General features: G+C 37.8%; 1 protein-coding gene across 5 annotated transcripts in view; it reads right to left on the reverse strand.

The window, feature by feature from the left end:
• LOC108248861 (myosin-10) overlaps positions 1-13,568 on the reverse strand; it is a 64,164-nt gene that overhangs the window by 26,606 nt on the left and 23,990 nt on the right. For 2 of the 5 annotated variants that reach the window (XM_037974683.1, XM_017437887.3), the window contains 15 exons: positions 13,013-13,040; positions 11,744-11,846; positions 11,404-11,436; positions 11,192-11,206; positions 10,589-10,606; positions 8,703-8,795; positions 7,680-7,743; positions 7,200-7,298; positions 6,031-6,174; positions 5,736-5,831; positions 5,023-5,141; positions 3,945-4,097; positions 3,636-3,809; positions 3,163-3,336; positions 1,711-1,825 (listed from right to left, as the gene is read on the reverse strand). In XM_037974683.1, the coding sequence (XP_037830611.1) occupies positions 1,711-1,825; positions 3,163-3,336; positions 3,636-3,809; positions 3,945-4,097; positions 5,023-5,141; positions 5,736-5,831; positions 6,031-6,174; positions 7,200-7,298; positions 7,680-7,743; positions 8,703-8,795; positions 10,589-10,606; positions 11,192-11,206; positions 11,404-11,436; positions 11,744-11,846; positions 13,013-13,040 (1,428 nt within the window). The remainder of the gene's footprint in view (positions 1-1,710; positions 1,826-3,162; positions 3,337-3,635; positions 3,810-3,944; positions 4,098-5,022; positions 5,142-5,735; positions 5,832-6,030; positions 6,175-7,199; positions 7,299-7,679; positions 7,744-8,702; positions 8,796-10,588; positions 10,607-11,191; positions 11,207-11,403; positions 11,437-11,743; positions 11,847-13,012; positions 13,041-13,568) is intronic. The other 3 variants (XM_017437888.3, XM_017437890.3, XM_037974684.1) reach the window with 3 other exon arrangements.

A 13,568-nucleotide genomic window follows, 5' to 3' on the forward strand; every position in this document is an offset into this window, starting at 1 on the left:
GATGAAGCATGTGGCTATTAGGGATTCTATTTAGTTACATTACATCTAATTTTAAATTAGATCTTCTAGCTAAAGGTTCATGAACTAAACATATTTTTACTGGAAAAAAAATAGAATATTCCAATGGCTATGATGCATCTCCATACATCTTCTGTATCACCATCTTTTCAGAAAAGTGATTTCTTTTCAACATAACGGGTTTGGCATCAATTACTGGACCGAATACACAGGTTTGGGACTTTTACTAAGACTAGATCTGCTGAATGTAAACATGAATATAGTTTTAGTTGGTCATCAGAATGAAGAACGTTTCAAACTAGGGAATGGAAACATACATGTAGATACAAAACATCTGCCTTTTGTTTTTAGTTCTAACAAATAAATCATGAACTATGAATGTTATATTTTTTGCTCTTGAAAGTGTCAAATTAATGAGAAGTAATCAGTAAGACCAGTTTCCACTTCTTTTCTGTTTTTGTGGGACTTTAAATCAACTAAAGTGGTTGTGACTCGCAACAGAATTTAACAGCAACAACTTCTACAGGTTTTGGCACGTTGGCACGCTTTGACCAATGGTGTGTTTTTTATGGCATGATTTAGCTTTTATATAAACTGATCTGTAATTGAAACAAGAACATTTTCTTTCCATCGATCTGTGAATTTAACAGCTCCAATAAAAATGGCTGCTCTGAAGTTTGAATCAAGTTGCAACAAGCTGCTCAAAAAAACCAAACAGACAAATTTAACCACAGGGAGTAATGCCTTTAAACATAATACTGTCACTTATGAATGCCTTAGAAGCTTAATTCACTTTTCAAGTCACAAATTGGTGGAAGTTTCGAACTTAAATGAATATAATACATGGCGTGCTGTCTGGACCTTCCATAATGAGCGCTGAGCTGAAGTGAAAAACCAGAACATCTGGTTCTAATTCTCTGTCACTGTGATCCTACTTAGGAGGCAGGAATTTCTTATTAAATATTCTTCATTTGCTTCATTTGGACGTCTCCTTCACAGTAAAATTAAGAACATACATAACTTCAGCAGACAAAGATGCTAAAATTAAAGCCCACTGGTTCAACTAAGAGAAGCAAATGACTCTGTTCTACTTGTAACACATTTATGAACTAGGCGCTGCTGCTTTTGGCTGAATCGAAGAGCCATGCAGCCTGGAAGCAAATGGGAGCCTTTTTAGATACTGGATGACACACGGCACCGGCTACAGGCAGATCTGGGCAAAAATACACCAACTTGCTCCAATTTGTCACGTTTTAGAGTGCTTATACATATTTAGCCTCTCGGGGCATCCTAAGCAGTGTTTCACAATGCAGCAGTGATCATTTTGATCATTTGATATTTTGGCCCAGGTCTGCTGTGGTGCAACTCAGTCATTCACCTTCCGGCTCATCCAGACATGAGACATTGTCATAGAATGAGGCCCTTTGAATGGTCTGAATCTCTACAACACAGAGAAAGAGAAGGGGTGGGAGTGGTGTTCAGCATGATGGAAGATTTAAACATTAGAAATGTGCAGAATAACAAAGACAAAAGCCATTATTAGTAGGCTTCAGAGGCAGACATGTTGGTCTGTTTGTTTTCTCACAACACAGACGACTACATACACATGAATCATACAGGACATGTTACACACATGGACTCTAGTTTCTATTATGATTCTAAGTATTAAAGTATAAATAGGAGGCAAATCACCATCTTTCCACAGCTCAGCCACAAACTTGTCGGTGGACTGATGCAGAAGTGTGGCCACGTTGTCATTCAGAGGGTCCATGTTCTTCATCAGCCACTCATCTGCCTTGTAGTCAACCTGTAACAATAAGAAAGGAATCACTTGATAGTTAACTCAACCATTTATTTGTTTCTCTATATCAGCTTCTAGGGGATCCCAAGGTGATCCCAGGCCAGCGAGAATATATAATATCTCCAGTTAGTTCAGTCACTTGTATCAAAGATCTAATTTTTTCAGTAATGATCTTAACCTCTAGCTCCATCCTGCCATCAAAACTCTGCAAATAGTTAAATTCCTCAGCTGGAGGAGGAGTTTTAATTTTCCTAGGGGAAAAAATGTCTAATTAAATTTTTATGGTCGAGCTCACAGTTCAACAGAACCACATTTTGGTCAATTTGGATTCAAACTCACTGTTCTGTCTCTTGATGTAATCTCAGACAGATTTAACAATCTCATAGTTTATAACTATTGTTAATCCCTAAAAGTACACAGTATTTGCTAAAAGCGAATCAAAGTGCTTCTACCCAATAAAGAGCACCGCTACTTTTAAACGGACCAAGTCCTGTACACTTCTAAATAAAGACTGGAAACCCAAACGTTAACTTGGGGACGCAAAGAGGCTCCTACCAGCTTTTAGCACACCACTGTGACTCACGTAAAGTCTTTTTTGTTTCTTCTTTTTGTGAAACAAATCATTTGTGGAAAAGAACACTCTGATAAGGCAAATAAGAGGAGAATGGAAAAGTTTGCAGATCTGGTGGAAGAATGAACCCTTTGGTATACAGAGGAGTCATCTCTGCAGCTCCTGAAACAGACTGAACATTACAGCGGCCAATAGAGAGAAGGACCAGGTCAGCCACAGACGAGGAGGGGAAATCAAAACCAACCCGTATACTAGTTCTGGTTCAATATTAGTTTTGTTTATTTTTGAAACTCCTGCATAGATGTATCAAAAATGTAACTTTTACAAACAGCTGGACATGAAGGCCTCTTTTGTGCAAAGCAACTCTGACAACAATTATAAATTTTGGCTCCAGGCTGCTGCAGATTTTCTCTACAGCTAATGTTATTAAAGCTGGAAAACAACCAAATATCCTCTACATAATTATTACCAGATGTCTGACTCAGCAGATCCGTCTGCAGGGCAGACACCATTGACCACTTTAAAATCCCTGACAGGCAACATTTTATTTGCCGATTACATTTTTAAACATCATGGAAGATATTCATGAAACAAATAACGTAGGTAGTCCGATACAGAACTAGTGTTTTAATAAATTGAGGAATCATAGCAGAATATTTACAAAACAGTCTGTGAATGCTTTAAAAGTACGTTTCATTTGGAAGCAAGGCTATATATTTAATTGAAATAAACACATCAGTCAGTTATGCTTAAGGTTTTTAAAAAGGCATACCCTGCCAGCGTAGTGGATGATGCAGAAGTCAGCCTTGTCTTTGAGTTGGCGGGGTTTCTGAAACTTGGTGTGAGTGCCCTGCTCCTGGATCAGCTTGTCTACAAAGGTTTTATCTGTGGCTTTAGGGAACCAGCACTCCTCATCCAGCAGAGCCAACACTCCTGGAGGATTCGCCTGAAAAACGAGAAAAAGAGCATTTTTAAGATTATTGTTGCATTTCTTGTTTTGACCTCTGCCAAGGAGATTGTGTTTTCGGTCGTGTCTGTTGGTTTGCGTGTTTGTCTGTTCACAAGATTACTTAAAAATGAATGAACAGATCGGACTATTTTTTTAATGACACTATGGCATTGGCAGAGGTTTACAATCTCCAAGTGCTTCTGGTTTACAAATAAAAGAGTTTCAGGTATTTTATGTAGGTATATTCTTAACAAATCTATGCATCTCATCAACACCAGGTGTTTCCTCTAACTGACCGGCCTCTCGATGAGGTCGATGCAGGGCTGCAGGTCGAGGCCGAAGTCGATGAAGCTCCACTCGATGCCCTCCCTCTGGTACTCCTCCTGCTCCAGGATGAACATGGTGTGGTTGAAGAGCTGCTGCAGCTTCTCGTTGGTGTAGTTGATGCACAGCTGCTCAAAGGAGTTCAACTGCAGGAGAGAAAAACAAACATAGGCAAGAAATGACAACATGAACCCCTCAATTACAGATTTGACCACTTTTAAAAAGAAATAAATACTTTTTTAAAAAAAGATGAAAATAATGAAGAGAATCCCAATACAAACCTGGAAAATTTCAAAACCTGCAATGTCCAGAATACCAATAAAGGAGGCTCCCTGTCGTTTGGTCCTGTCCAGAGCTTTATTAATGCGATGGACGAGCCAGCGGAACAGACGCTCGTATGTTGCTTTAGCCAGAGCCTCGATAGCAAAGTCAGCCTGGAGCGAGGCAGAGAGCAGATGAGAGCACGAGGAAAGCAACAGTGTGATAGCACAGAAACAGAGCAAGTACAGGTAGTTACAGTGTTTAAACAGACATGCTAACAACTTGTTACATCAGTATAAATCACACAAACACTCAGATGTATTTTTGGATTTACTTGCAATTTTTTTTAAGGTAAACTGTGAACTAAAGACAAGAAAGACACTGAAAGGTAATTTATTTTGACAGAGACAGTAAACTGTTTATGTTTCAATTCTTGGTTTGTTCAGTGACCGCATAACCCTAAAAACATATCTTTTACTGGTAGTTTTTAATATACAGTATTCTGGTGTCTTAAAAAGCCACGAGTTGCCTTTAACTTTAAAGTCAGTTGTTTTTTTTGTAACATTAATTAGAAATTTTATTCTCTTGCTCCAAGTTATCAGGATGGTTACCAAGCAAGAAGATGTTGACCAGAAGAGTAAGCAACAGCTAATTTACAGACGACGGACTAGGGTTTTTAGAGTTATTACCTTCCTATTTGCCTTCCGGTTCTATGATATACTGTAAGAAAATGTCACAACATGGCCTCTTTATTGTATGAGCTTCAGTAATGCTGAAGAATGATGTCATGTAGTTGCTGCTTCCCATCCAGGGAGCTTTCTTAATTCCAAAGTGGAGTGTGGGGAGTTCCAAGCTTTAAATTGCATGAGCTTGGAAACCTGCAAGCTTAGAACTCCACACTCTCCAGTTTTGAATTGAGAAAGCTCCCTGGATGAGAAGCGAAATGTCTTCAACTACAGAACAGAAGTCCACTTGTTTGTTTTGCCATGTCCTGAATGACTGAGAATCTAGTATTCTCCATATTTTGACTCATGTAAAAAAAAAATTAAAAATTAAACATGTCAATATATGTGGCAAAATAAGAAAAGACAAACTAACCTGTTCCTTGGTCTGTGCTTTCTGAACATAATCTCTTCCCACTTTGATTCTGGGAGTGAGGATTGCTCTGGTAAACTCCATCACATTCATACCCAGCAGATGACACAGCTTCTGAGCAGCTGGGAAACAAAAATGAAGAAAAAAGAAAATTTTGTAGAAACTTGTTTGTTTTTTAAGAATATTTGAACAACAAAATAAAGAAAGACTCCTAGATCTTTGTTCAAACCAGTAGATCAATGGTGCAGTTTAACTTGATCTGATTAATATGAAGCGTTGTGCAATACAAAATGTGATGGACATAACATATTTCTGATTGATGGAGAATGTGGAAAAGTAAAGGGAAAAAAACAACAAGATCTGATCTGGACCAGCCAAGTTCTTCAGCTAATGAAAATACATCTGCTTCATCCTGCGTTCTGCTGCAGCATTTGGGAATATTTGAGCTGCATCATTAAGCACAGACTCCTTCTCCCTCCCTACGTCTCACTTTGTTTAGTAGTAAATGAGCAGAGCCACATGTGGAGGAACTGAAAGGCTGCTGCTCATTTCTTTCAGGAGTAAATATGTTCAATGTGGAATAATGGAAAGGCTCAAGACAAGGTGGAAAGAATGAGGGAGGACAGGAGCTGAAGAAAAGTTGGAGAAGTGTCTGCTCCACGCCATGAGGCTCGACAACATGATTTGTTGTGTGTGAGTCATTCTGAAACCCCTACCTGTATTATCAGGCATGGAGGCCTGATCGGTGTTCCTCTCCTTCTTGAAAACAATGTTCCCAAACTGAAGCACCGAGGACACCACCCTCAACATGGCTGCACATATCATAATCATCAGAAAACATCCGTGTGATAAATGATCAACATATCTAGATTTTAAGCTTTCAAACTGAAAAATGTAGTGCTGGTCAAACAGTTTTAAACACGTCTTTAATAATGAATTTGTCAGCCATTTAAAAAGGTCAGCATGAGCTTCTTCAGAAACTTTTATTACTTTTTTTTTTCTCAGACATACCCAGAATCTCCTCATGGGCAAAGCTCATGATGTGCATGGCTTCCATGGTCTCTTGGAAGTTGTCTTTGTCCTGTTGGCCTGGAATCGGGATGTGGCCGTTTGACAGGAAACGGTAGTTATTGAAGCCTTCTAAAAGCAGATCCGCTGGAGACAGAAAAATGATTAAAAAAAATAAAATAAAATAATGAAAAAAAAAAAAAATCAGACTAGGATTCTAAAAACTTTATTACCAAAATACTTTTCCAGCCTTAAATGTTCTAATTTCTCAGTAAACTTTTCAAACCTGTTTCGTCATCTAACCATATCTATTTTCTCTACCTGACTGATTCTGTTCAGGGTTGAAAGGAGCTGGTGTCTATCTCCAGCAGTCATTGGATTGGTTGCTGGTCCATTACAGGGCCAACACAGAGACAAACAACCACTGTTTCTCACACACACACACAGCTAGAGGCATTTTAGGGTCACCAGTTAGCCTAACATGCGTAATTTTGGACTGTGGGAGAAAACCAGAGAATGAAGAAAAAACCCTTGCAGGCACAAAGAGAACATGGAAACTCCACACAGAGGTCCCAGTGTTGAAGCCAGGACCTTCTTGATGCAAGGCAACAGTGCTAACCAACTGCTCCACTGTGCAGCCCAAGTACAACCATATTTCTAAAAGGATTAGAAATCCTAGTATTAACAAGTGAGGTGCTGCCCAAACAGGGCACACACATATATATATATATATATATATATATATATATATATATATATATATATATATATATATATATATATATATATATATATGTGCCCTGTTTGCCCTATATATATATGTATATATATAAGCCAAAATGCTCTTATATTCAAAACTTCATTTGTGTAGTAGATATTGTGTGATCAAATATTTGAATTTTTTAAGTGCACAATCTGCATCAGCATATAGTCATGTAAAAAATCTGAACACTCTATGAAAGTTTGTGTATTTTTGCCATTAGGCAACAGTGGCATTTATTTTGCATTTTTCTGGAACTCTACCACAAGTCCCAGAACTGTAGAGTCAAGGACTTTTCCTTTAATTTGTCAGCTGCCTGTAGTTTTGCAGCCAAAAAGCAGCTGTGGTCCTGAGTTATGACAGAATGAAGTACTTCGACAGTTTAATGATATTCAGCTCTCAATCCACTCACACTTAAGGTGCTCGCCGGCTCCTGCCAACAGCTGGTAAAAAATGTGGAAGGTGCGCTCATCTTTGGCTTGACGAATGGCTCTGGATTTCTCCAACAAATCTGACACAGAACAGTCAGGGAAAACAAATCTATTCAGGAGCTAAAAAGGAGCTGTGATATACTGATGTTCAAGGCTGGAATCAATGTGTGTCGTCTGAGATTAAATCTAAAACCCAAAGGCTTTTTGACTAACCTCATGTGAGGTTACACCTTCAGGTTTTAAGATTATGCACAAAAAATTATTTAAATGTCAGAGTATCCAAAAGCAAACCTTGCTGAAATAAAATTCTACTCAAAATATTAATCAGTGTTGCTTTCAGTAAAAAAAAAAAAAAAAACAAATAAGTAAATAAAAACTATCAATTCAATTATATTTTTCTCAACAAATACATCATACACAGAGACAGAAATGCATTAGATATCGATTTAAAAATAGGATACAGGTTTCAATATTGGCTCCAACAATGTATCCAGCGACATCAAAGTTGATCCGAATGAATTTCCCCTGAAAAAACATTCACAAGGATTTACAAGAGTTGAAGTACATTAAAAAGGAAATAATTTATTACAGACTTTAGAAGGTTTGACTAGTATGATGGCTACAGGAAGTTCTGAGTCTGAATCTAGTTGCCCCTAGATTTTAAGAGTCCATTAAATGACAGACATCTTTAATAACTGACAGGCACCAGTATCTGACTAAAGCCCCCTTCACACTGGATGAAAGATGACCCCCGACTACAACGGCAAAAAAGCCAGCCAGAACATGAATGATCTTTGCAGGGTCTTGGCGAGGTCTTCATGTGGCTATTTAAAACACGGTGAGTCCATGATGGTTTTTAGCATGCACAGAACCTCTGCAGCAAGGTCGTGGTGATCTATTATTGTGGTGGCTATGATGTGGCTATGCTGGCCTCATGGCTAATGTTGCGACAACAGTTGTGCTAGCAATCTTTTAGCTCCTAGCTGGATTTTGACTGAAAGAGTCATGATCGAAGCATGGTGAAATAATGGACATAGGTCGAAGCATCATCATGGAAACATGAAGTTGATACAGTATATAATAGTATCGTCATGGGAACATGCCTCTGATACATAGAGCGTAGTGAGGGTGCTGGAGATTGTGTCAAGGATGTGGAAATCAGCAGAATAAAAACTATTTGGTGAGTCCTAAAAGCCCAGCAACATCATGACTGCCTTCACTCTGAAGGAGGTTTTCCAAATGTGCTGCTATCCAGCCACATTCTAACAGGCCATGATGGTTGCAGAGCTCGTAGTGGGGTCATCATCCAGTGTGAAGGGAGTATAAATGACAACAGACTAATATTTTAAATGCTTTCATGACACAAACACAGGTCAATAAATCAGATTCTGATGTTAAGATGAGGCCAGGATGTTGACACGAATACAGAAGGAGATCTGATAACCTGCAAATAAATCTAAAAGCTTTCAACTGTAACTACTCACAAAACGAGACGAGTTGTCATTTTTCACAGTTTTTGCGTTCCCAAAGGACTCGAGAATGGGGTTGGCTTGTAAAAGCTGACGTTCCAATTCACCCTTTAAAACAAGCACACAAGATATACACACAAGTAGTGTTGTAAGGTTGGTAAGGCAAGTAAAAAAACCAACAACCCTAAAACAGCTGGAACAAAAATACATCCAAATCCAGCAGACATCAATACTTGCAATGATGTTTGTGCAGCTAGTTTCACAGACTCTATTCCCATGTAGTGAAGTGAGCAAAGCCAGAAATTTGCCAATCAAAGTGCTGATAAAATAACTATTAACAGCTGACAGTAGACAAAAACATAAAAACAAAACAAACAAAAGAACAAAAAGTTTAGGAAGTGTCAAACAAAAACAAAACCCTCATTTGTGTCAAACAAAAATCAGTAAAAACAAACAAACAAAAAAGAAAAAAACTACTACATTAATAAATAAATTATTAAATAATGTGGTAGGTCATTTAAATTGTTGGACATTTACCCTGGGAACAAATTATTTAATTTAAAAAGCTGATTAAATAATAGATCTATGAAGATATTCTGACAGGTGTTTCTATTACGTTTTTAACTAAACCTTATTATGGGCTTTGTCATGACCAAAACATCAAAAGTTGCACAAAGAAAAAGCCCTTTTTATCTGCTAGGCTATTTCTCTTTTTGTGGGTGAGAAAACTATTCTCCCATTACAACAGAAATAGTTTTACATGCCAAAAGTTTTAGTAAGATATTTTCCAGAAAAGGGAACTGAGGAATCAGCGATTTACTCAGGATGTGAGACACTTAAAGCAATATTTGGACAATAAGCAAGATGAGCAGCCTTTGGTTGAATTTTTGAACAGCTGGATTGAAGCTGTGCTCCATCAGAGCTGCTGTACGCCCCCCCCCCAGGGTGCAGATGACTCAGACCTGAGGCCTTTGTTTTTATATAAAAAAGATTTGTGATGTAGGCAGATTGTTAAATTTTCTCACTGGCAACTTCTACTCATCTGTTTGGTCTGCTCCCTCTTTACCCCAGAAAAATTGCTAATCATCTCCCTTAAAATATGCATTTTCTTACAAAGCTGCTGCCTGTGGTCTCTTTTCAAAGACTTGGCTGTTTTACGAGCTGTGGAGAGGACTTTGGGTCAGATTTAGTGGAGTCAAAGAGGATCAGTCCCAACTGTCCCAGTAAATCCAGCCCAGTTGTGTTTGTGTTTGCACTGCTCAACATCTGCCTCGGAGGTCACAGTCAGACAAGTATTCCAAGTTGGGGTTTTTTGTAAAGCAAGAAAAATAAGGACACTGGGAAGGAACGAAACTATGTGGAAAACTCATCTGGCCTAGGCAGAAAACAGCCTGCAAGGACCTCCAAGTAAAGTGATTAGGATATGGTGACAAAGGGGTTAATAAAAAGTGTGTTAAAAAGGGTTTGACACTAGAATACAAGATAAAACTTGATAAAACACAAGTGCTTACACTAAAAAGACACCAAGAGAAAAAAAGGATTTTATTTGATTGTACGCATGCAGAAGCAAAAAGCAGTGTGGTAATCTTAAAAACTATCTTTGGCAGTTGTGATTTATTACAGCTCTCATGTATATTTTGAGATGTAAAATGTATATTATAAAAAAAATAAAGCCTCTAAATAAATCATAAATGAAAAAAGCATAGATCATGCAAGGTAAAAAGTTCAAACTACAGCAGGTGGGTAAAAGTCATGAGTTCAGAAAGCTCCCGCTCTCAGACTTAAAGAAATGTGGAAGTGTTAACAGTGAGGCAGTTTGTCTTGCAGGTGACACCAGAGTGAGCAAAGCGTGTGTATCTTATAGGTGAGCTGAGATAGTTAAAAAACTACAAACTACTCACATAAAGCAGGGCTCCACTCTGTAGGACATGAGGAAATTCAATTGTTAAATAATGTACAAAAATAACAAACTGTATTTACATTATGGATACCAGTAGGGAATTTCTGAAATGACTGAGTTACATGTATGCACAACTTCCAGCTGTACAGTGTGTGTGTGTGTGTGTATACACACTGTAAATTAGTGTCTGCCCAGAAAAGAGGCTCAAAGTGTAGAAAATCAAGCCAAAGAAACTTGACTTCTATGCTGTAGATGTACTTGTTAATAAAAAACTTGTGTTCTTATGATGGTGACACTTTTGAACCATGGATTTGTCAACAACAGTCCAAAACACATTTACAATATATATGTATTTAGCTTTAATCAAAGCTTTGACAACAGCAGTAAAAACTTTTAGGCAACACAAGATGACAGCCAAAGCTGACCATGTGGCTACCACGGTGGAAAAGATATGCATGCAATGTTGTTTTACCGAATACAAAAATGGCAAGCAATTTATTAGTGAAGCATATCTAGAAAAAAACAAAAAGGAGGAACAACAACAACAACAAAAACACAATAAATGGGAGTGTAAGTAATCATGCCACTTTTAAGAGTTACTTACAACTGCATTTTGTGCCTGACAGACAGAAAAAGAGTAGTTTTAAATGAAGTTTTAGACAGTTTGAAGTAAAAGTACAATCAGTGACACCATTTGATGAGCCATCCCAGAGGAATGAGGTGTTTCAGTTTTAGAGAGAATGGTTTTGTTTGAAAGGAAAATGTGAGTGTAGCATGCATATAAACATGGTGTGGAAGAAAAACATGGCGACTTGCCTGTAGCTTCACTGGTTTGGGTGATTCGGGCTGCTTGGTACAGATAAACAAATGTAAACTGTTAGATTGGACATATAATTATCCATCACACCTACTCTCAGTAACAATTCTTTGATTATATAGGTTGCTAAAAAAAGTGACCTAAAAAAAATCTCATCTTAGCCAAACAACTTAGTTATAGCTTTAGTCCAAACAGTATTTCTAGTATTATGCTGACATACTGTAACCATATTCAGAGTTTTTACAGTAACTTATCTTCTGTTCATGTCTCTCAAACAGTGTTTGGGTTAACGTAGGTATTAGAAACCTAAATTATGTTTAGTTTTGATAGAATACTCACAGTAATGTTGTGGTCTCTTCTTCCTTTGTGGGAGGAAGCAACATGTGCCAGGTACTGGATGACCTTTTTAGTGTTTTCTGTTTTACCAGCTCCTGACTCACCTCTGCAAAGCAAAAAAAAAGAAAGACAGCTGACACAAAAACACACACCCCCAGAAGAAGCCAAACACTAAACTCTCCACATCAACAGCTTAGCCACCAGAGGACCGTAAAGGACCACATGAGTAAATCATTGCAGGTTTGCACTTCCAGGTGCTCAGCACTGAGTTCATGGTAAATTAGTTTGACTGGATGTGATTTGACTGTCCTCCCTTTTCACTGCACAGGCTAAAATGTGATCAACACTCGCTGGTGCATAAATTCTATCACACTTTTATAGCATTTTTTTTCCAAGTGTCGACACAAATTTGCAGCTGTGGTTCCTGGCTTGCTGCTATCTCATACAGTCACGATGCCATAGTAAAACAGGAGAGAAGAAAATTTCCAATGCCTTAAGGCTTGCAAAAACTTGGTGGCAGCAGTTTAGATTTAGAGCATGTCTGAGGTTTTACAGAAAGTGCAAATTTGCACACACCAAATATGCGTTAGATATTGTTTTGCTTTTTGACTGGGCTTAGTGTGACGTGGCTGAGAATAGATATGAGAGTGTAGGTGGTTTAAGTCTTGTTAGCTGCTAAAACCAAGCAGAAATGTGAACAGAGCATAATCATGGACTGACTGCATTTGTAGCAATGGCCTTGTACTGATGACTTATGTTCCTACGGTCAAACATTTCTGTCCACAAAGAAAGTGCTAACCTGATCCAAAATTGTAGGACTGTTTGGAAGCTTTAATGTACAAAAATGTAGTTTTTGTAAGAATTTTAGTAAAGAAAATCTTTAAATTCACCTCCAAAACATGTTAACATAGCTGTAAATGATCAAAAATACAAACTATAGAAAGGGGGGCAACATTGTTTATATCCTAATATCATTTGTGCCGACATTCCTGTCATCTGTAGACACTGCAGTCTTACAGAAATGCCAGACATTTCTCAGACCTACATTTGAAGTGGTGACAGTCTGGTCACTGTCACTCACTTAAGAAGAAGCTGTCAAGACCCCCGGGGTTCTGGTCCATATTCACAAGTTCACATTCATGAACTTGAGTAAAAGGCAGTACATTTATCAGTGTCCCTTTCAATCTAATTCAGTTCAAACACACATTAAAAATGAACTGTTACAATAGGGTATCAATTTAAATAAAATTATAAAAAAGACCGTATACTCACGTGCAAAGAATAGATTGGTCCTCTCGATCTGTGGGAAGAAAGGAAAAATAAAAGTTAACCACGCTATTTACAAACAATTTTAAACAATACATTTATGAATGATAAAATGGTCTCCATATGTAACATTTTCGAATGGAATCTTTATTTAAACAAATAAATCATAAAGTTCGAAGCTTGTTGCTGTTTTTTGACTAATTCATTCCCAGCATAAACAGCATTAATAACATTGACAACATAAAGTTTAGCCTGTGTGGCAAAATATCAGGCAGCAGGTCAAGTTTTTACACAACTCCAGAAGTTCAACCCCATGTTTTACTTCTGACCACTAGTGATCAGAGAAAGTGTCAGGCCTCCTCGTTTTAATGGACTCTGCTTACAGCACACACAGTACATTACACACAGTTAAGAAGCTCAGGCCATGTCTAATTTACACAAGTCAGATGATCATGATGCAAAATAAGACAACTCTTTGTTTTGTCTAAAAATCTTTAGTGCTGAGGTCGATTTGTGATAACAAAATATGACTGCTGTAGGAACAATAGTTTTTCTAGTTCAG

The sequence above is a fragment of the Kryptolebias marmoratus genome, linkage group LG3 (genome assembly GCF_001649575.2).
Source record: "Kryptolebias marmoratus isolate JLee-2015 linkage group LG3, ASM164957v2, whole genome shotgun sequence".
NCBI lineage: Eukaryota > Metazoa > Chordata > Actinopteri > Cyprinodontiformes > Rivulidae > Kryptolebias > Kryptolebias marmoratus.